The sequence below is a fragment of the Sceloporus undulatus genome, chromosome 4 (genome assembly GCF_019175285.1).
Source record: "Sceloporus undulatus isolate JIND9_A2432 ecotype Alabama chromosome 4, SceUnd_v1.1, whole genome shotgun sequence".
Classification (NCBI taxonomy): Eukaryota; Metazoa; Chordata; class Lepidosauria; order Squamata; family Phrynosomatidae; genus Sceloporus; species Sceloporus undulatus.
The window spans coordinates 154,876,253-154,899,919 of record NC_056525.1 but is presented as its reverse complement, the minus strand read 5'-3'; the positions used below and the strand labels follow the sequence as shown (position 1 = coordinate 154,899,919).

Below are 23,667 nucleotides of genomic sequence, written 5' to 3'. Positions count from 1 at the left end.
TATTATTATTATTATTATTATTATTATTATTATTATTATTATTATTATTAGGCTGCTTGGGTGGCCTAAGGAAGTCAGCACACCTGGGGGGGAAAAGCATCACCATTACTGCTCCAGTTGGAGAGAGGGAGCTGTTCCATTATCCACTCCTTTGGCCTCTCTTCTCCATGTACTGTCTGCCTGATGCCTGCCGAGAGGGACCATCCACATAACTGCAGGAACAGACTCCCGGTTCCTTAAGAATTGAGCCAGCAGCTTGTGAACCAGCACTGATTCCATCTGCTCCACTGCCTGAAAGGAGATATAAGGGGCTGCTTGGGTGGTGCACCTGCAACTGGAAAGGTTGTCATCAAAGGGGGGAGGGTATTATTTTCTGGGCAGAAAGTGGGCTTTTGACACAAAAAATGTAATATTCTGTGCAGTAAACATGACTTTCTGTGCAGAGAACAACACAATCATACAAAAAAGTGACTATTTTGCAGGCTAATCCCAGATTGCAAATAGCTCATAGAGTGGGGTGTTCCTCAGAACTAAGGCATTCTGGGAGGGTGGCTTAGACAAACCTCTGTTCCAGAGTGCCTTGACTCCAGAAGCCAAGCATTTGGAAACATCTACCTCAGTGCCAGTTCCTACTACCTTCCATTGTCTCCAGTGACTTCATTACTCTTTCCTATATGCTACTGCTCCCATAACATTCTTGATTTCCATTTGGCTCTTGCTTTTCTAACTAAACTAGTGGACCCAACAGGTTTCTGGCTGAAGTGACCTAGCACTGCAGCCAATGGAATGTGATTCTTTCTAATAAAATCATATGTATGAATCACATATTTTAATGGTCTAACAAACTCATTCACAAAAATGCACCCATATTTTAATAGAAAGCAAACTATTTTCAAATTCTTAAATCAAATATAGTTTAGGCCACATATATAGGCAAGATACTACATTCATTAATAATTCACCTGATCTGCAACTGAAGCAATTATCATATTTTGGCTGTGCATTTCCTTTTTATGGGTTGGATAAATCATTTATAGGTACACTGCTTTTTAACAGGAATGTTTTTAATTTCAACATATCCTCCAGCAAGCTGGCAAACTAATCAATGCTGCTCCATATGATGTTGAAAACAATACCATCTATCTGATGTTTCTCTGCAGTATTTTATATACTATATTTTCTTATTTCCTTTTCCTAACATCCTGAAACAGCTATGGCACACTAGTGAATGAAAATTAGTTGAACGTAAGCCAGAAATTCAACTGAATATGGATTCCTGGAAATTTGAATTGGTTTTGTGTCTCATTTTGTTGATAAGAACAACTGTGTGGGTAGCCTGCCCCTTTATAACCTTTTTAAAGAAGCTGAAACTAATGTTTCTTTTCTATCTTCTTCTCCTACCCCACGCCACCCTTTTTTTGGTAACATCACAGGAGTCATCAGGACAGCCTTGCATAACATGGACCGAGAAGCCAGGGAACATTACTCGGTTGTCATTCAAGCCAAAGATATGGCTGGACAAGTTGGAGGGCTGTCAGGATCAACCACTGTAAATATAACACTCACCGATGTCAACGACAACCCCCCCAGGTTCCCTCAGAGTATGTAAAGGTTTGATCTGATTTATTTCTTTCCCAGTAAATAAGTTTTGTTTATTTAATAGTTATCATAATGTCTGAGGGATATTGTGAAATGTAAAATTTAATATGAATCCTCAAGAGAGATTTTGGGAAAGCTGGGCTGTATCTTCTCTTCCCAATACAACAGATGCAGTTTTTGTTTGAACCTTCAGGTGTCAGTGGATTGTGTCTCCCATTGTTTCTAGACAGTCAAAGGTGAGTGAGGATGGGAGCTGTGGTCCAGTGGACAATTCCTCCACCCAAAGGTTCACCTTCTCATTATAATCAATATTTTCTTCTTTTGCAAAAAGACACCCAATTACATGTAGTTAATCTGAAAAATCAGTAGGGCTTGCATGTAAGGACCTGTATATGTGTGCTAGAAAGAACAGATCTGGAAGCTGCACTGAAAAGTGAGTCAGCACCAATTTGCAGGGAGAAGTGGCACCCACCCCCATGTCTTCCCATCTGGTTACAGAAAACTTTTAAATAGTTTTGACTAATTTTAAATTTTCTGGTTTTTAAACGGTAGGTGATTTGATACTTTTTTAGTGTTTTATTTTTTTAAAAATATATATATTATTTTAAAGTGATTTTGTTTTAAGCAGCCTGAGATCTTCAAATATAGATCTCAGTTGTTGACTGCTGTCAAGTGAACTTGAACCTATGGCAACCTCGTGAATGAGAAACCTCCAATGAGAAACCCTATCAACAGCCCTACTCAAATCTTGTAGACACAAAACGATAGCTTCCTTGAATGAGTCCATCCATCTGGAATGCAGTCATCCTCTTTTCTATTTCCCTCTACCTTATATTTTCTAGTGAGTGATGCCTTCTCATGATACAGCCAAAATAATATAGCATCCATTTAAACATCCTGACTTCTAAGGAGAGTTCAGGCCTGATTTGTTCTAGGACCCATTTATTTCTTTTTTAGCAGTCCACAATATTCATAGATCTTGGAGAACATCTATGAGTTGGTGGTCTTCCCATCAACATTCTTCACTGTCCACCTTTAATAATGCATAGAAACTGGAAATACAATGACATGGACAATCCTATCTTTAGTATGCACAGATATAGCTTTACATTTCAAGATTTTGTTTAGTCCCTTCATAGCTGCCCTTCCAAGTCCTAGTCTTCTTCTGATTTCTTGACTGCAGTCTCTCTTCAGATTAATGACTGAGTCAAGGAATGGAGAATTATGAATGAATGAATGAATGAATGAGATGTTATTTATATACCGCCATTCCTTCGATCACGACGGTTTATAAGATAATAATGAAATACAATACAGCACAAAACAAAATTACAGATAAAAATTAAACCATGAAAATACCCCATATTAAACCGTATAATAAAATACATCATTAAAAATCCATCATTCATACCTAATGTTGATGGGAAGTTAAAATCAATAAACAATCTAAATAACACACAATACACAGGAGAAGATGACAGTCAGGACATGTGGGGGAAGGCTTGGCGGAATAAGTGAGTCTTGAGATCTTTCTTAAATGACTCCAGGGAGGGGGCTGAGCGGAGCTCATCAGGGAGAGAGTTCCAAGACTGCGGGGCCACCGCAGAGAAAGCCCTTTGCGCAATCCCTACGTATCTCATCTTAGGAACTCTCAAAAGTTTTTCCCCACCTGACCTGACAGTGCGGGGCGGATTGTATGGGGAGAGGCGGTCCTCCAAGTACTCTGGGCCCAAGCCATTTAGGGCTTTATAGGTATATTATGAACTATTTCAATGTCTTAATCATCTACTTTAAAGTTATATTAATCATCTGTGGCCATTTTTTTGTTTTTTTGTTTCTGATTTTTTTTAGTGTTCACATATAAACTTACCTTAGGGCTTTTCCCTTGAATACAGTCGTCCCTCCTTATCCACGGACTTTTTTTTTATTCAAGTATCCATGGATTGATAATATTCAAAAAAATTATAAATTCCAAATAGTAAACTTTGATTTTCCATTTTATTTGCTGACCCACTCATTAAATAACGAGACCAGACACAGAGAACTGGGTTATAAAATGGGCAACTTTATAAAAATTCAACCTATTTAACTTTATTTCTTGAGAACTGCAAGCCCAGGGGGGAGAAGACCAATTCCTCAGCTTCCAAAAGGGCGAAAACACCTGAGCCCCATAGGCAATCCATACTTTGGATTGCTCCCTGACCGGCCCTAATCAGGAAGGCCAACTCAAGACTCCCCCACTTAACTCTCAAGACTTAAATGAGGGTTTAAATCTCAAGCCAGCCCCAAGGCAAGCCTCTTTCCCTTTGTGTTTAGTCTCAAGACGTAAATCTCCGTTCCAGAGACCCACTTTCACCCTTTAGGAGGGTGCAGAGGTGCTCACTGAACCGACTATCACCCCTCGCCTACGCATAAAGCCTATTTATGGCCACACCCTAAGCCAATTGGCCAACTCCCCATCCAACAGTGTAGGGTAGGCAAAAAACCCTTAGGAAAAGAAGGGCAAAAATTCCTACCCGGCCCCGAAGCAACCAGAATGAATCTTACACTGTCGTCGAGATGGGAGGGTGGGCCAGCTCTTTCAAACTGACAGGGAGACCAAGGGCGGGAGAGCCTTAAATAGGCTTAGTCCTGCCCCCTCCCTGTCTAACGGCCACGTGAAAGCGTGCCGTTTTTTTTTAAAACAACTAGTCTCTCCAATGAGAAGCCAGCAAAACCTTCTCAATGGGCCAATGGGCTCCGAGAAGCAATAAGGGACACCATTTTGCTACCATTATATTTAATGGGACTCGAGCATCCATGGATTTTGTTATCCACTGGGGATCCTGAAACCCAACCGCAGTGGATAACAACGACCCACTGTACAGATTACACATGGAGACAATCAAATGTGGTATAACCATTTCTTTATGCATGATAACATAGTTTTACATGATCTACAGAATGAAAGGCTTTGCTATACTCTATAAAGCACAGTCTGTTTTTCTTCTGAAATCCTTTGTGCTCCATTATCCAACATGTGTTTACAATATGATTAGGGATGTAAAGAATATTCTCCAAAATTTGAAAATTAGTAGAAATATCTCTAATTCAAAAATTTCGAAAGCATTTTATAGAGAAGAAATTCTGATCACTTCTCGATCATGAGTAAGAATTTTGATTTTTAATCATTTCCAAATTAAGAGAAGAGAAGAAACTTTCAGCTGACAATTGGATGGCCAGGATTTGGGTATTTTGCGTAAGAAAAGCTACCATTCATCCTGGGTTTTACCAGAGGCTATTTCCTTTGTTAGGGTGATTCCCCCCTAACTTTGCTCACTCACAGCTTTGCTTTGAAAAACAAAAGAGAACAAAAGGGGAGGCCTTCTGCCCTTTATGCCATGCTCTGCCATTCAAATTCTCACAGAAGAGAAGAAGGGTGAAATCTTAGCATTGGATCATCTCATCCAACCCCATTTTTGGATACATCACATTCTCTTATTCATGGATATTTTGAACTCTCCTTGCCATATATATCTATATATATCTGTATCTATCTATCTATCTATCTATCTATCTATCTATCTATCTATCTGTGTGTGTGTGTGTGTAGGTTTGCCTTAGCATCACCTTGAGAGAGCTGGAGAGAGAGATTTGTCATGTCCTGCCTCTGAGGCTGGGAGAATGTGCACTCTCCTTGCCAATTATTATTATTATTATTGCATGACCTTAGCATCACCATGGGAGAGGTGCAGAGAGAGAGGGCAGGGAAATGTCTAACAATTTGTAAGCTGCTCTGATAGCCTTTTGGCTGAAGAGCTGGGCAATAATAATAATAATAATAATAAATTTTATTTGTATTTCTCGCCTTTCACTGCGGATCGAGGTGGGATTACAGCAGAGAATAAAAACAACAATACAATACGAAATACAATATTATCTAAAAGTACAATCATTACAACAACAGTAATATTACTACCAATCACTAAAAGGCCAAATCATCGTCAATTTTCCATGCTGTCAAGTCAGAGTGCGAATGTTCCATAAAATCAGCTATACAGTGGACCCTTGTTATACGCTGGGGTTTGTTTCCAAGATCCCCTGTGTATAACAAAATTCATGTATGCTCAAGTCCCGTTAAATATAATGACATAGTAAAATGGTGTCCTTTATTTAAAGAAATGGAAAATCAAGGTTTGATATTTGAAATTTATACTTTTTTTGAAAATTTTCAAACTATGTATGCTTGAATCTGTGTATAAAAAATCAGTGTATAAGAAGGGCTGACTGTAAAAGTTCAGGTGGGTAGGCCCGCCAGAAGAGATCTGTCCTGAGTGTCTTTTTAAAGGCTTCTAAGGTGGTAATGAGATGGATCTCTTCCGGTAAATTCTTCTATAATTTAGGGGCCATGGCTGTAAATGCTTTATGGGAAGTTGTAGTTAATCTAGTTTTCGTATGTTCCAATAGTTTCTTCCCTGATGTTCTGAGAGTACCAGGCACTCGAGCAGATTGTGTAGGGAGAGGTGTTCCCTTAAATAACTCAGGCCCAAGTCATGTAGGGTTTTAAAGGTAATAACCAACACTTTGTATTGCACCTGGAAGTGCAATTTAAGGCCTAAATCCAGTTGCAAGTTGGAACTATAACAGACTAGTTGAACCTTTTGCTGAATAATAAATCAACACTTATGCAAATCTCATCCATGTCATATTTCTTCTTTACTTGGGAGTAAAAATTGAATTTAGATCTAAGGGTGCAAATGATAGATTTATATGATAGAGCATATCAAGGGTGGGGTAATAGAAAAGATATTTATATTTTCTGCTTTTTGTGGCACATGTGATATAGGAAGAAAATCTCTCCAGATCCCTGCCTCCTTCACAGCAATAATGAGAGTGACCTTCCCTGGCAAGTGCACTTGAGGCTAAGGTGCTTATTCACTGAAGAGTAAAACAATCACAACATTTGAAGAGAAACAGAGTATTAGAAAGTGCAAGCCTTAGAGGACTGGATGGTATTTTACTGATTCTACTCCACATGTGTTGATGGTGTGCATATGTTGACTAGAGTCTGACAGAAGAAAGTTTTGGGAGTGGACATTTCCTCTCATTTTCAAATCATTTTGGCTGTTTGTGCAAGCCCAGCCATTTGGTAAGGTGTGTCATTCACTTCAGGCAGAAGTCACAATATTGTGAAAAGGCAGCAAACTGTTGGTTATTTCATTTGTCATCATTATATGTGTACTGTAATTGATCTAAAATAACATGATTGGTTTCATGCATTTTTCACCTTGAACTGGAAGAGGGGATTTGTTGTCTTACCTTATAGTAGGCATGGATTTCTTAGCTTTATCTTTTGCTACACAGCTAAACACAGACAATGGCCAGTATGGTTACTGCTATGTTTGATCAAACACTAAATATAGATAGGAATATGGGTATGAAATATAATATTTTAATGTTTCAGTTGTTCATGCTAAAAGCTGATACATTTCACACAAACTGTTGAAGGAAACCATATGCCATTCATTAGCTATTTTTTTTAAAAAAAGAGCCCAGGTTTGATGACATCATGAAGAGTATATTAAGATGAACATGACATACTTTATGAAAAATATTGTGGATGTTTTTATTGTTATTATTATTATTATTAAAAACATTATTAACTATGCAAAGTAAAACGACATTGTAAGATGCTCAGTTATATATCATGATGTTATTACAGCAATAAGGAATAAAGAGATAAGAAAGAGAATACATGACTCATAAAACAGACCAAATATCTGAATATAAGTCCATTTGTAAATTATGTTCATATATAATTCTTTCAAATTTTGCAAGTATTATTAAATTGTCTATTAATTGGATTACAGGTAGGGATATATCTTGATGATAGGAGTAAGAGTCTATAAGAGGGCATGAAAAATCATTTCCCATTTACCATCGGGTTGTTTGCATGGGCTGAAAGAAATGATTCCACCCCATTTTGGAACTCACCTGTGCAGATGATTCTCATGGCCAAAATGGAGAGTAAAGGACCCAAACCGTGCTCTGGAGCTTAACTGTGGAACAAAATAAATACCCAATTGCTCTGGTTCAAGTGAGAAAGAATAATCTATCACAATGGAGTGTAGTCTTTGTGCAGGTGTGGAGATGGGCAGAGGGGCCAGGTGGCCATGATTCCAACACACAAGTGCACAAATGGTCAACAACACCATCAACTCTCCCCACATGAGTGAAATGAAGAGAAACACATCAGTTTTCAGAGACAGAGAATATGCATCTCAGCCAAGGTCACCCAGTGTGTTTCTGTGGCCAAATGAGGATTTGAATCCTGGTCTTAAGAGTCTTAGTCCAGTGTTGAAACCAATGCACCATGGTGGCTACCACCTTTCTGCGAGGCTCATCATGTTAAATATCTGTATGGCACACAGTTGCAATATGTTGCAGCAGTTGTTATCGACTGAATTTGACAGGTAGAATTGAGAATGAATTTCATCTCATTGTTTTTACCACTAAAAAAAACCCATAGATTATATAGGTCAGGAATGACTTGGATATGGAAGAAATCAGTGTGCTCTAATTTGCCTGTTCTAAGTTTATTTGCTAGGAACACATGCATCTTTGCCAGCTTACTACTTCTGCAGCACTCATCCTCAACCTAGTGCTCTCCATATGTGTTGGATTACAAGATGTCTTCATCTGAAGTGTCAAATAACATAGGGTTAGAAAACTGGAGGAGGACTAATAGCATGATTGAAACCAGGTATTTTGAAAAGGTATCAAGCTTTTTTGCTTCTGCCTTCCTTGGTTCTGTACATTGGAATGGAAGTGATGAACAAACAGTGCATCAAGTGCCAGTTATAGAATCTCAAGGGTCTAGTTATGGAATTCAAAGGATAATGCTGGAAGTAAGAGTAGCATTGTGCCTTAAATTAATACTATACAATGTTAAGGTATCAAGTCTAAATCCAGAGGTCTTGTCTCTTCTCAAGCATGGTTGGATCATCAGGACGGTCTGTTAGAAATATAGCCATGCCCCCCCCCCCCGAAAAATGAACTGTTTTGCAACATGTTCCTTCTTTGGGGATACTGATTACTAATTTATGCTTCCTGAAATTTGTGCATAGAATCACACATATAGCATTGGTGGAATTGCAGATTTTTTTTATCTTGCAGATATTATCAATGCTTTTGCTGTTAAAAGCAGTTGTTTTATGCAGATATGCACAAGTGATGCAACACTTGGTGCACAGTCTTGGCATCCAGGATATTCAATTCATATTTTTATTTCAGTTCTCACTAAAAGCTTCTTTAAAATAGCTGACTGATGGAAAGCTGCTATATGAGGTTTGTTAATAGCTTTAGCAAGATATGGTGGCTTAGCTATCAAAGGGTACCTTTCATTAATTACTGAGTGATAATTGGGAGATGATGGGTGGAAATTTAACACAAGCTACACAACTATCCCTATATTTTATTGCTCCTTTTTGTAGGGGTTAGTCTCTAGTGAATTTGGGTGCTTGATACTGCATTGAGTGATAAGACATGGATATCCTCTTCAAAGCAGGTGATGTTTTACTTTTTGGATTCTATGTTGGTAACTAGTATCACAGTTGTATATATTTTTAATTTTGATTGACAAACTGTATGTGATATTTCAAAGAAGTAGCCATGTTAATTAGTAGTAATATGAAAAGAAGTATGGGAGGAGGAGGCAAGCATAGGAATGTAGCAGCACTTTTAAGACTGTTTTTTAAATTATTTTTATTATTTTTGCATGAACTTTCATTGTTATAAACCCACTTCATCAATCTCTACTACAACTGAAGAAGTGGGTTTATATCCATGGAAGCTCACACAAAACAAAACAACAACAAAAACAAGTTAGTTTTAAAGGTGCTGCTATATTCTCTTTTTTACCTCCCCGCCTTTCCTTCTTTGGCTGTTGCTTTTTAAAATACTGGTTTTGAAAATATGAAAATACTAGTTCAAACACATCTGAGCATTAAATGGTTTACAAAACAGTTCAATAACATTCTTGTTATGTCTGATGTTTTGAAGACCATCCAAGAAGATTGTGGATCTTCAAGAAGGTTCTTGTGAGTGAATTTAATAGTGAAATGAACAGAGATGATGCAATTTTTAAACTATTCGCAACTTCATGTGCCACTAGTCTATATGGCAAAGGTGTCATTAGTGTATTTGCACCATGCAAATGGTTTATTTTTGGATTCAAGAAGAATGGCTTGCTCTAGTTCCCCCATAAATTAATTATTATATGATGAAACCATGCATGAGGAATACCCATTGCTGTGCCTTCCATTTGATAATAATGCTGGGTTTGTTTTGTTTTGTTTTGTTTTGTAAAAAGTAAAATTATGGTAGGTAAGCCTGAATGCCATCATTATCAGGTATGTTGGCTAAAAGTGATGTGACATCAGATGTTAAGAGTATGCTGTTATTCTTGAGTGTATACTTTTACATAATAAGGGATTCCTTTCTCATGGCATTAAGCTCATTCAGTAGCTGGATCATTGGAACAGTGCTGACAGGGCAAGATGGTGATGCATAAGAAAACTGCATTTTGCATTAGTTATGCACATTTAACATACAAAACTACTTGTTTGAACAGATACTGCACTATGTATAACTGTCTTGAATAGATGATCTTATTATAACTGTTAGGAAAGATGAATGGTTGTTGCTAAGGTTGTTTATAAAATGCCCAACCATTTGATTTTAAAAATGTTGGATCTTTCTTCTTTCACCTCTAACATTTTTATTGCCCTGGACAAAAATCCAAAATGGAACACCTGGAGATCTAATTTTGCTCTTTCATATCTTTCTGCATAGTCCAAAGTGCAGGATGTCTGAAAAATTACAAACTTCTGAAGTGAAAACAGTTGATATGGTGCTTCTTTCCCTTACAATTTGCTACTTTTATTTTCAGTAGTTCATACCTGTGATATTGGTGTCTTAAGAGCATTCCCTACCCTAAGTCCTACCCTAAGAACCACACATAATGTTATATTATATATCTTTTTAAAAGTAAAAAGACAACAGCTTTTGATGTATTCTAATAAACTCATTCAAGGGACTACTTATACATTCTCGGGAGCTAAAGCCTGTGTTCAGAAGCCTCATTTACAGGTTTTTGTCAAGGAAGTGTAATTCTCAAGTATTTGCCTTCTTTTAATAAGCATAGTCTTAAGTGATAGCCATTCGGTTAAATGCTTTGCTAAATTGAACCTTGAAAGAATAAGTGCTGTATTCTTTATGCATAGCAATGAAGTCTATTTCCTATTTTAAGTGCACAGCTAACCACAGACTTAACTGTGGAGTCGTAACTGGAGCCTCCGTAATTATTTTTTTATGTGAGCAGTTGCTGAATGAATATTATGTGATCGCAAATGAGAAGACAGGCGGTCTGTGAAATTGAGAAGGGGAGGAACACTGTTAAGGAGACAAATTGTCTTAGGATGCAGTCTAAACTGTTCTGTGCTCTGAAGTTCAGCAGTGGTTGTAGCATATATCAACTCTCACAAGAGTAAGCTAGTACAGTGGCAGCTGGTCGTTCCTATATCAGTGGGATAATGCTGGCTTTTAGTCCAAACTTTAAATGAGCTATCTAAGCTGTTCAACCTGTTTGGAGGACACTGTTCTTGGTTTCTCTGCTTAAGTAAAGCCATCCAATCATTTGCAGGGTCAGGGGTTATGGGGAAAGAATATATAAAACTAAACACTTGTCTGTTAAACTGTTAGATAAGCCCAGGTAGGTATGGACATGGGATGGAGAGAGATAAGGATGGAGTTAAATCTTGAGGAACAGTTAGAGGTAGGGTCAGTTGGGAAGAGAGAGATGTTTAGTGCTAGGAATAGATGAGATCATCATAGAGACTTAGATTTAATGGGAGCTGAGAATGTGGAAAGGGTTCAGGGGTAACTGTTGTTGTGTTTAAGAGGTTATATTACATTATCTATGGAGCATAATGATAATGTTTAACTTATTTGTTATGCAGTGTGGCTGTTCCATACGCGGGCGCACCATACACGGCTTCCTGTATGGCAATCTGATGAATGGCATGCATGTGATGCCCCGCCACAAGCACGAACCCCATTATACCGAATGGGGCTCAAGCATAGGTGGAATTTGCCTTATGCAGTGGGGTCCAAAATGGATCCCCATGTAAGGCAAGGCTCCACTGTATAATAAACCTTTACTATTTCTTTTCTACATCTATCTCTGAATAGAATCAGTTATACATTACCAAAGTTAACGCAACAATGCATATATCTGTTTCTCCAATATTATAGTCCCCTTCAGGCCTAAATTTAGGGAGGAATGTAGGGAAGGGTCTTAATGGTAAAAGAGCCCATTGGGTGGAGGGGGCATTTCACATGCGTCTTGGATAGCTCCTTTGAAATGTAGTCTAAAATCCAGTGTGTGTTCACCATCCCACTGACATGGAAGCCACCAGCCACATCCCTAACCACCTGGTAACAAATCATGGAAGAGGAGAGGTAAGGATGGGTTTCATGGAACCTTGCTGAAAGCTTTTGTAGAGGGAAGTAAAAAATCCTTCGTTCCTGCAACCTGTGTAAACAAAGTAGGCCAAGAGTCAATAGACCCCCCCCCCAAAAAAAAGTCAGCAGAAGGCCACAGTATTCATATTCAAGCATAAGCTTTAAGCCAGCTACATCTAGCAAAATGGGGAAAAAATCTAGAAAACTCAGATCAGAGTTTTAAAATAATTAGTACTTTTATGTCATGGAGGCTTATCCAGCTTAAATGGAGATTTGACCAGTAATTTCCCTCCTGCTGTATTTTGTCTAGTACCGCTACATATCTGAAGGGTGATGTTTTCTGGCTTAGAAGTAATTTTAGATGTAAGTTTTACATCATCACATAATTTTGAGATAGGAATACACTGAAAAAGAGAAAAGTTGAAAACAAGTGCATTTTCATTTTTGCCTACCATTTAAGAGGAATAATCAATGAACCCATAGAAGAAAAAGCAAAACAAGATGCATTTTCAGAAAGAAATGAAAGGCCGTTATTTCCCAAACTGCTGGACATGTTTTCTCTTTCATTACTCTTTCATATATATTTCATATATTGTCCAGTATTTTCTTAAGATATTTGAAGTGACTTCACCATTTAATAAATTAAGCATGGTTTTCCTATCTGGTCAGTGGGTCCTTTATGGGAAAAAATGCTCAGTTGATAAAATACTGGAAATCGAGTTATTATTTCTTGTATGCAATTGATTTTTGTTGTTATTTGCTGTCAAATAACCATCGATCATCTAATAACCATCTTGGCCTCTTGGAGGTCTCTCATTTATAGGTGACCTTATGAATAAGAGACATCGAAGAGCCCTGGCCACCTGCTGTTTTCCTTAGATCTTGCAGACTGAGAGTTGTAGGTTCCATTATTGCACCTATCTACCTTCATAACTTAGACTCCTCCCTCCATAACTGTCATCTTCCAGCCTGCAAGGGAGCTGACCAGGCAGGCCCAGCTCCACCAGGGCTAGCCTGGAAGAAAGAGACTTTCTCCCTCCATAACTGCCATTCTCTGGCCATGAGGGAGTTGACCAGGCAGGCCCAGCTCCATCAGGGCTAGCCTGGAAGAAGAGACACCTCCCTCCATAACTGCCATCCTCTGGCCTATGAGGGAGTTGACCAGGCAGGCCCAACTCCATCAGGGCTAGCCTGGAAGAAGAGACTCCTCCCTCCATAACTGCCATCCTCTGGCCTATGAGGGAGTTGACCAGGCAGGCCCAGCTCCATCAGGGCTGGCCTGGAAGAAGAGACTCCTCCCTCCATAACTGCCATCCTCTGGCCTATGAGGGAGTTGACCAGGCAGGCCCAGCTCCACCAGGGCTAGCCTGAAGAAGCAGAGCCCTCCCTCCAGTCCATCTGCCTTGGTCCAGGGAGGGAGAGAAGAATGCTGGACCTGATCCCCTTCCCCATCACCATTCCCTTCTCCTTTTGTGTTGTGTCTTTTTAGATTGTAAGCCTGAGGACAGGGAACCGTCTACTGTATTATCTCCTCTGTTGTAAGCCGCCCGGATTCCCAGTGATTGGGCGGCATATAAATAAATATTATTATTATTATTATTATTATTATTATTATTATTATTATTACCTGCAGCAACTCTTTTCTACTGTCTTCCAGTTTACCTGGGATTTTCATCTTTTCCATTGAGTCACATTGTCTCATGATATGGCCAGAGTATGATAGCCTCAGTTTAGTCATCTTCATTTCTAGTGGGAGTTCAGGTTTGGTTTGTTCTATGACCCATTCCAACTGATTTTCTGCTTAAATATTTGGAAATTCTTCCAACTCTGTGATTCTATGATGCTACAGTTTTATGCTAGTCAGCATCTTTTATCTGAGACTGAGGCTTCATCCACACTGCAGCATCAATGGCTCCATTGTATGGAATCCTGGGATTTGTAGTTTTTTGTGGCACCAGAGCTCTCTCACAGAGAAGGCTGAATATTATACAAAACTACAGGTCCCATAATTCTTGATGCAACCTGAGAAGGACTGTGTTATTCACTGATTCAATTATGCTTACGTAAAATCTGGGAAACAGAGAAATGCTAAAAATGACATATGGCGTGATGCTCACATTTGTTCCAGTGAATTTTTGTCTGTTAGTAAATTAACTTGTATTTAGGGAAGTTTTACCCACATACTTATGCATAGGATAGTTATCTGAGAGAAAGAACAGCTGGATCCATAGGTGAATATTTCAGATTGCCATAAGCACATAAGATTGCTTGATTCTTATGCGTGTTATTATAAATGTATTATTTTAAAATCAAGATTAGCTACTATGGACTTCTAATTAAATGGAGATTTTGTTCTGGTTCAGAGATCTCATTGAAGATTATTGCATTACCTTTGCTCCTGGCATAGATGCGGGATGTCTAAGAAGAAAGATCTTGTCACATTCACTCATCATCAGGCAGCAGGCAGCCCATATGCAAACTGGTCTTCTGCTGTAGCTTTTAAAGAATGGAAAAATCCTATTCATGAAAAAATGTGAGATATGCCCAGAGAAGCTTATCTTGCATACAGGCTACCTACTGCTCGGCAATGGGTGAATTTGATAAGATCCATCTTCTTAAAGGCAAAGGTAATGTGATAATCTCAATAGTTGTTTCTTAGGATTATCTTTCAATTGTTTCTTATAGATAATATATTTTAAAATTAGTGTATGTAGGGAGATCTTGTGGCACCTTTGAGACTAACTGAAAGAAAGACGTTGGCAGCATGAACTTTCATAGACTTCAGTTTACTTCCTCAGATGCATTTAGAAGAAGCATTAAATGCATCTGAGGAAGTAGACTGAAGTCTATGAAAGCTCATGCTGCCAACTTCTTTCTTACAGTTACTCCCAAAGGTGCTACAAGATCTCTCTACAGAATGATTCTACAGACTAACAAGGCTATATCTTTGAATTCTATCATGACTGTAATAATTGTGTAAATTTCCCCCCAGTCCACTGGATCACCATTTCAAAATGGTGAAGTGGTGATTTAATCTGTACTGCACTTGCCTCTGCCATGTAATTGCACGTTTTTTCTCCCACAGCTCCTTGACTATGAATAAGCCTTTGTTTCTTCTTACAATAGGGTCAGTTAAAGAAGCACACAAATGTTCATTTAAGATATAATTTGGTTTGGCTGAGTGCTATAAAGATTTGAGTAGTAAAGTTTCACACAGTTGAGAGACACATAAATGTGGGAAAACGGAAACTTACTCCAGGCTTTTAAAATTGCTTAGCTTTTAACTCTGAGAAATTTACAGCCCTTGTTTCCTTTACCATTTGGGAGGAGAGAATGAACAGAGTACAAAAGTGCTATATATTTTTACCAGAGCTGCACAGACACACCTGCTATACCATTTCAAATAGATATGAAAAATAAGATCCATCTTCTTAATGTTGATTTTAAATTTTGTTCACTGTGCTTTTAAATGGCTTAGCTGAGTCTTCTATAACCCTAGAACACAGGGGGCCTCTACACTAGAGAAATAATACAGTTTGACACTATCATGGCTGCATCCTAGAGAATCCTCAGATTTGTAGTTTTGTGAGACACTAGCACTCTTTAGCAGAGAAGGATAAAGACCTTGTAAATCTGCCAATCCCAGGATTCCATAGGATAGAGCTACAGTACTTAAAGTGGCATCAAGCTGCATTATTTCTACAGTGTAGGTGCACTGAGTCACAAAATGAAATTGATATTTTAGGACTAAGATACAACTGAGGATGAATCTGTGGAATTCACTGCTACAATATGTGACAATGGCTACTAACTTAAATATCTTTAAAAATAACCAGATTTTTCAGGTTCCCAGCTGTCACAGCAAGTGGTGAGGGACAATGGGAGATGAACCCCAAAAGCAAGTGGTGGTCAAAAGTGAAGCAAAAATGAATTAGAATGATTCACTTGAGGAGATTTTAGTTACTGATAAACTGCTGTCTATGATAGCTATGTGAAATCTTCATAATCAGCAGCAGTTGCAAGAGAAAGCAGGGCTGCTGTTGCTATCATTTGCTTGTGGGCTTTCCATTTAAAAATGATGTTAAACTTGGACTCAGCAGAATTTTTCTTATGATCTTGTTACTTTAATCATCATAGTGAACAATATTTTATATTCTGATAGCAGGTTTTTAAAAAGTCATAATCAGGCTATATGCACTGTAAACTGGTAAAACAATATCCGGTGTGTTTCACCACAGTCATCATCCTATGTCCTAGTCAGAAGGCTTGTCTGACAACTTGAAATCCTCCTACAGCAGAATCCCTAGAAATGTTGTCTGATTATATTTTCCAGAACATTATCAGCTGTATGTTCCTGAGTCGGCACAAGTTGGCTCTGCAGTAGGCAAAATCAAGGCTAATGATGCAGATACTGGGTCAAATGCAGACATGAAATATTCCATTATAAATGGGGATGGATCTGGAGTGTTTTCCATATCAACTGACAAAGAAACACGGGAAGGAATTATTTCCTTGAAGAAGGTAAGCAAAACCTTTGCAAAAGGCTCCTGTGTGAAAGATTGAAAGCATCTGAGGCTGCAACCCTGTGCGCATCTGGGGGCCAAACTAAACCTGGAAATACTTGATATATGAGCTTAGTTCTGGGATCTTGCCCCCATTAAGTAGTAAGACTTTCTTTTTTTAAAATATTATTTATTTATTTATTGTTTATTAAAATTAAAATTCATACAATGAATATTATATAATACACACACACACACATTCTACATTCTATTACAACTTATCTAAATATCTTTTATATCCCACCTCAGTGTTCCCCTGCACCGGAGCCATTTCCATCCTTATATTCCATCCAAAACCTCAGTTCCTCTCATGGAGGTAATCTTCCATCTTCTTTTCTCAATACTTTCTCAAAAAGTTATTTCCAAATTCCATCAAAGTCACTTCTTTCCCCTTTTTACTTTCAGCCTGCATGTCAATTTATCATTAATCTCTAATTTCCATACCTTTTTACACCACTCCTCCAATTGTACAGTTATTTTTGTTTTCCAACATCTTGCTATAATTAATCTCACTGCTGTAGTCAAGTTTGTTATCAAATCTTTTCCTCTTTTTTCCATTTCTCTGAATTATATAATGATAACAATACTATATTTGGACTTCTATCTATTTTTATATTAATAAATACTTTCTATTTCTATTATCACTCCCCCCTCCCAATTTTTGTACATATTTACATTGCCACCACATATGCATATATGACCCTACTTCTTGACAACCTCTTCAAAAATTTTTGAATTATTCTTATCAATATTATGTAATCTCACTGGTGTCAAATACCATTTCTATATCAATTTAAAATAATTTTCTTTAATCTGTACCAATAAATTATTCAAATGTCTTTGTTCCCAAATTCTATCCCATTCTTTATCACATATTTTACATCCTCATTCCTCTCAAAATATTTTCCTTTGTTTTCCCCTCTTTATTTTCCATCAACATTTTAATAACTGTTGCTAATCATACCTTTCAAGTTCTCATTTTCCTCCATTTCTAGTAGTAAGAGGTCAGGCTGATACATCATGCTTCCTGAGCCAAGGACAAAATTATTGCTTTCCTCTTATATGCAGAGGTCATCTATAAGACACAAGCTTTACCCCCTGAGTAACAGGCTAGCAAAGGGAGGAAAAGCACAGGCAGCATGACACACACAATTGTATTCTCCATCACATTTGCAGGATGTAAATAATTGCCCTCATATTTTTCGTTTATTCTTAATGAGGGTATCAGTGAGATCCTGGCAGGGAGATTGTTTGCTCTGATCTGCTAAATTGATTTTGTGCCAAAGCAACTTGGGAGTGTTGCACAATCCCTGAGGTTTGGCACAGAAAACAATACACTTTGTGGAAAGGATTCCCCCTCCCTGCATAAACCCACAAACACCCCTCATTTTTCTATATGTATATTTTTTCATGAAAAGGTTATAAGATGCAAAATAAATAAATAAATGATATTTTAAAAAATTAAATTTAGAATATATGAAAACTCTCAAAATTTCACCCATGGTGGGGGACATTTGAAATAATTTGTTCTTCTGGGCAAAAAATAAAATAAGAGAAAATTGGTATATTTACTTACTGCCCCCAAACATCTGCCTGAGGCAGCAGCCTCCTCATCCCATTTTCTTCCACCTGGGAGAAGAACACTTAGCATAATAGAATTTGAAGAGACCCCAAGGGCCATCCAGTCCAACCCCCTGCCATCAGGAAATCTCAATCAAAGCATCCCCAACAGATGGCCATCAAGCCTCTGTTTAAAGACCTCTAAGGAAGGAGACTCCATTACACTCCAAGGAAAGAGTGTGTTCCACTGTCAAACAGCCCTTACTGTCAGGAAGTTCCTCCTAATGATGCTGTAGCTTGCATCCATTGTTCCAGGTTCACCTCTTAACCTTCTCTTCTCCAGGCTAAACATCTCCAGCTCCCTAAGTCGTTGCTCATAGGACATGATTTCCAGGCCCTTCACCATTTTAGTTGCTCTCCTTTGGACACGTTCCAGTTTCTCAATGTCCTTTTTGAATTGTGGTGCCCAGAGTGGACATAGTATTCAAAGTGGGGCCTGATCAAAGCAGAATACATTGGCACTATTACTTCCCTTGATCTAGACACTATACTTCTATTGATGAAGCCTAGAATTGCATTGGCCTTTTTAGCTGCCGCATCGCACTGACTCCTGTTCATGGAATCATAGAAACTTGGGGAGGGGACTATTGAAAGATGAGTCATGGGCTAGGAAAGACACAGCCCTGTAAAAGACAAGCACAGTCAATTTTCCTACTTGAGTACAGTAGTTTCATAGAACTATCCATGACCACATTTAACTTGGCAGAAGGTTCACTGAATTTAGTGCCCATTAGGCCATCTTCAAATATTACCTGAGTACTTGGTTGTCACAAAACAAACAAACAAACATTCCTCTATAGGAAATGGGTTGGCTTTGATTAAAAGTGTCAGCAAAATTTCTTACATACATACACTTTTATAAATGTTTGCTGACAATTAGGAGGCAATATTCCCTGTAGTAATTCATTTAAAAACATTAAGTTTGTGTGGGAACTGGAAAAGTGTAACATCTGGAGATAAATATTATATGAATCTTTGTGTTTTTTAAATGATAGTGCTTTCCCATTTATTAAGATCTTCAACTGCACTAAGTCATTGTATATTAGTATTAGTAAACAGATTGAAAGATTTGGGATATTTATCTTCCATGGTTACTTGAGTCTTCTACTGAGGAATCTTTTTGGTGGTAAGAAAGATCTGTAAAGTTGTCATCTGAAAATTATTGCCTGTTGTATCTGTTTTACATAATGACTTCACAGTTGGTCTTTAGATGAGAAGCTTTGAACATGAATAATAAGGAACTCTTAATATTTGACCATACACCATAAGGGGAGAACTACCAGTATAAAACAAGATCTGAAAACAACACATGCAAAAAGATATTAGGACAGCTACTTTGGGGGCTAGAATTCAACCAGCCGTGCTGGCTATAATATCTGTAAGATAATGTGCAATGTGTGGTAGAAGTACATGTTTCCAGGTCCTCAGTATCCTCCCAATCTGCCTCTTCTTTTAAGGAGAATCATGGGCCTTACATGTATGCTTCATGCAGTAAGTTACATTACATGTGTGAGTGTGTATGAAAACTCAGTACCTTACAGGGGTTCCATAATAGTAAGCATATAAACCTGGTGTTCATTTGAGCCCCTGGTTGAAACCTTCACATCACATTGGATAGTTTCTTTAATGCAGGATGACCAGAAGAAACTTCTCAAGGCACTTTAATCAGTGTTTGTCTGCTGATGTCATAAGAGTGCAGAGTATCATGTAAGAATAATCAAAATGAATGGTCTGAAACAGTCCTTTTAGCATATCCAATACTTCCTGCCAGCAGTTATTTAAGATTTGTTATTGTTGTATGTGGGCAGCCTCTAATATGAACAGTGGACATAATAGGGGTTCTCATGTCTTATGCAAGAATGGAAATTTTTTGAGAATGTCAATAGGATTTGAAGGTGTAAGGCATGGGTAGGAATTGTGTGGAGTCTCCAGGAGCCCTAGCCAACATAACCAGTCATGAAGAGTCAGTTGCAGTTCAACAACATCTGGAAGGTGACAAAAATTGCACCCCTGCCATGCATCTACAAATGACTAATATCATCATCATCATCATTATCTGTTGTTATTAGCTGCCTTCAAGTCGACTTTGACTTATGGTGACGTTATGAATAAGAAACCTACAAGTCCCCCATCATCAACAGCCCTGCTCAGGTCTTGCAGTTTCAGGGCTGTGGCTTCTTTGATTGACTCTATCCATCAAGAATGTGGCCTTCCTCTTTTCCTACTGCCTTCTACCTTATAAATCACTATTACCTTATTTTATTGAGTCCTGTCTTCTAGTGAGTCTTGCCAGGTTTACATCCACTGGGCCTGGGCCTTCTCTAGCATCCATGTCTGAGTGGATCTGTGCAATTTTACATGCAAAGTGGCAGACAAATTCTTCACGGTGATCTTCTGAGTGTCTTAAATTCCCCTGAGGACCAGATTGTAACAGAGCCCTGACTGCTTGAACTAGCTCCTCTGGATGGCTCTTTGAAGATTGAATGGTGACAGCAATATTTAGATAGATAGATAGATAGATAGATAGATAGATAGATAGATAGATAGATAGATAGATAGACAGACAGATAGATAACCTTATATCTCCACCATAGTGCAATTGACTTCAAATTTACTTTAGTCCATTTTCTGTCAGACTCACTGTGAGTTTTCTGCCAAAGGTATTCTAGTCATCATCTAATTTGTTTCTTTGCTGCCAGCTCCTTGGGGGTGTCTGGTTTAGTACCACACCATGAGAGGAGATGCTTAGGGGTGATTGTGTCCTCTGCTTTGGACATTTTCCCATTCCAGAGATCAACCAGGGATTTGATAAAGCAGTGGGAAGCTTTCCAAGAACAATCAAGCATCCACCCAAATTTATAAGCCTTTTGTGAATATGGACCATCTTAATCTATCAGCCACCTTTCTGTAGAGGCTTTGAGTCCCAGCAAATCTAAAACTGATGAAGAAGTAATCTGTCCATGACAATATAACAATAGAAAGCTCTTCCATTCCCAGGTCACATCATCCCAACCAACCCAGGTGAAAAAAAGGCTATAGAGTATGCCCAGCAACACAAATGAGGACATTTACATTTGAGACACACTCATGATTGTCATGGCAGACTTGAGGTCTTGACAGGGCAGTCACAGTTTGAATGGTAAAGTCCCCCAGCATGAAAAACCACAAGGATTCCTGCATCAACTGTGAGACCATCCTGGCTAGCTCAGGAAAGGAGATTGTTGAACAGAGGAGTGGATGATACACCAAAAGTCTCCCTAATCTGTGCCAGCCAGCCACCTTCAAATAAACACACACTCTGTAGACCTAGGGATAGGGCGCTGACTCAGTGGAATAGAAATCGAATAGACCAATGCAACACTATTCCCCCATCCCTAGGTCTTGTCTACTGCTGCTCAGAGACACCTGATAGGCAAAACTGAGATAATATTTTCTGTAAGTACTGACCTCTCCTAGTCTTCTCTTATATAGCATCAACAAAAGGCAGGGTAGGAATTGTAGGCCTTCAGATTTCTGCTCTCTCTCTCTCTCTCTCTCTCTCTCTCTCTCTTTCTGTGTGTGTGTGTGTGTGTGTGTAGGAAGGCAGTCTCTAATTATATACTATTGGAATGAAAAGATTCATGATAAGAATAAATCCATATTTTTTGTGTATCAAAGAACAAATTTTGAAATATTGGTTATGGTTTGTCTTGAAATGTATGAAATCGTATACAGCGTTTATTATTTCCCAAGATACATTTCTCACAAAAGAATAAAGAATCCCCTCCTCAAAATGCTAATAATCAAACTAGCTGTATAACAACAAGAACAAGAAATATATTTCTTTCCCACCTCTCCTCAAGGCTCAAGGCATTGTACAGTATATTAAAATACAAAACACAAATTAAAAAGACACATAAAACCAACAGTTAAAATACGATACTATAAAATCATTAAAATATGCTCATACGAGTACATTCTTTAAAATATACAAATTAAAAAGTAATGTTTTGAAATTGAGTGGGTGGGCCTGCAGGAATAGATGTGGTTTTAATGTTGTTTTAAGTGTCATCAGTGTTTTATATATATTCAGTAATCAATAAAAATAGATTCCAGATACTGCTGAACTGCAACTTCCAGCTTTCTTCCTCAGTGACTACAGAAGCTGTTAGTTGCAGACCAATAATATCAGGAAAGCTGCACAATTCTTACCCCTTTTCTGTGTGATTGTGTACATGAGCACACTCCTACATGGACAGTTGTTATTGGCAAACAAAGTGAACACAGCAGCCAATTCCATGATCACAGAAATGCATGAGTATGGCAATGGCAGTTGTTTTGATGTATGCACAACTCAAATCATGTGATCATGGATTCACATGCATGTAGAGGAACATTTACCACATGTCTGCATATAGAGAAACATGTGCTACGGCCTTAAGTGTGTTTAAGACTACTACTATTTACACACTGTTTTAACTTTTAAATCAGTGTACTTTTCTAATGAAACCAAGATGTTATGGCTGTGACCTATTTGTATGTGGGTAATTGAGGAAAGAAAGCCATAATGATTTGGAAATAATGGTGTAGAAATGTTCATGGTTTGGTTAAAACCACTTAAGGGTTTTAAGCTTAGATTTCAATTCAGATTTTTAGGTGCTGTGGCTGTAACTGGGCCACCAGGAACCTACAATTCTAGTTATCAATTCATTGTCTTATACTAATTCCTTCTAATTTCAAGAGCATTGTGCATCAGTCCAAGACTTATCAATGTTTATTATGTCCCCTTTAAATAATTAGAATGTACAACAGTCTGCATTGCCATCTTTTCTTCACTTACACACACACACACACACACACACACACGGAAGCAGTGACATATGATATATCATTCTGTAGTGATTTTTGCTGTAACAGCAGAAGAAAGATTTTCCTGACTTAATATACTTTATTTGAGAACAAAGTATACTACTTTTGTATACCGATTGTCCTAAGATATTTGACAATTCAAGAAGAATTTGTCTGTGAAATCTACCAGAAAGAAATAGAGGTAGTTAGTTGCTTAAAATTAAATAAATGATGAGAGATTTTAAATAGGGTTCCCAAATCTTCATTTAAAAAAAAAAGTTTGTTTTGCTCAGTCAGTGTGATATAATAATTGGAGCTTAGGAAGATTATTACACTGGGGTAAGAAACACTAGAGAAGTGCATTACTACCATCATTTTTGCACAATCGGGGAAAGATTTTCACACGATGACATCCTCCTATTATCCTTGTAACATCATGGAATTGTCATGCTAGTGAAATATCTCATTGACGATAAAAAAAAGTCAATGGCTTGCCTATAGTGATTTATTAGCACTATTGGAAATGTGTGAAGGGCAATCATGTATCAATAGCACT

The 23,667-nt window shown here is 38.0% G+C and overlaps 1 protein-coding gene across 4 annotated transcripts in view; it reads left to right on the top strand.

Annotated features, from left to right (window-relative positions):
• CDH18 (cadherin 18) overlaps nt 1-23,667 on the top strand; it is a 586,652-nt gene that overhangs the window by 458,748 nt on the left and 104,237 nt on the right. For 2 of the 4 annotated variants that reach the window (XM_042465610.1, XM_042465611.1), the window contains 2 exons: nt 1,434-1,601; nt 16,436-16,623. In XM_042465610.1, the coding sequence (XP_042321544.1) occupies nt 1,434-1,601; nt 16,436-16,623 (356 nt within the window). Of the gene's footprint in view, nt 1-1,433; nt 1,612-16,435; nt 16,624-23,667 lie in introns of those variants that run through there. The other 2 variants (XM_042465612.1, XM_042465614.1) reach the window with 2 other exon arrangements.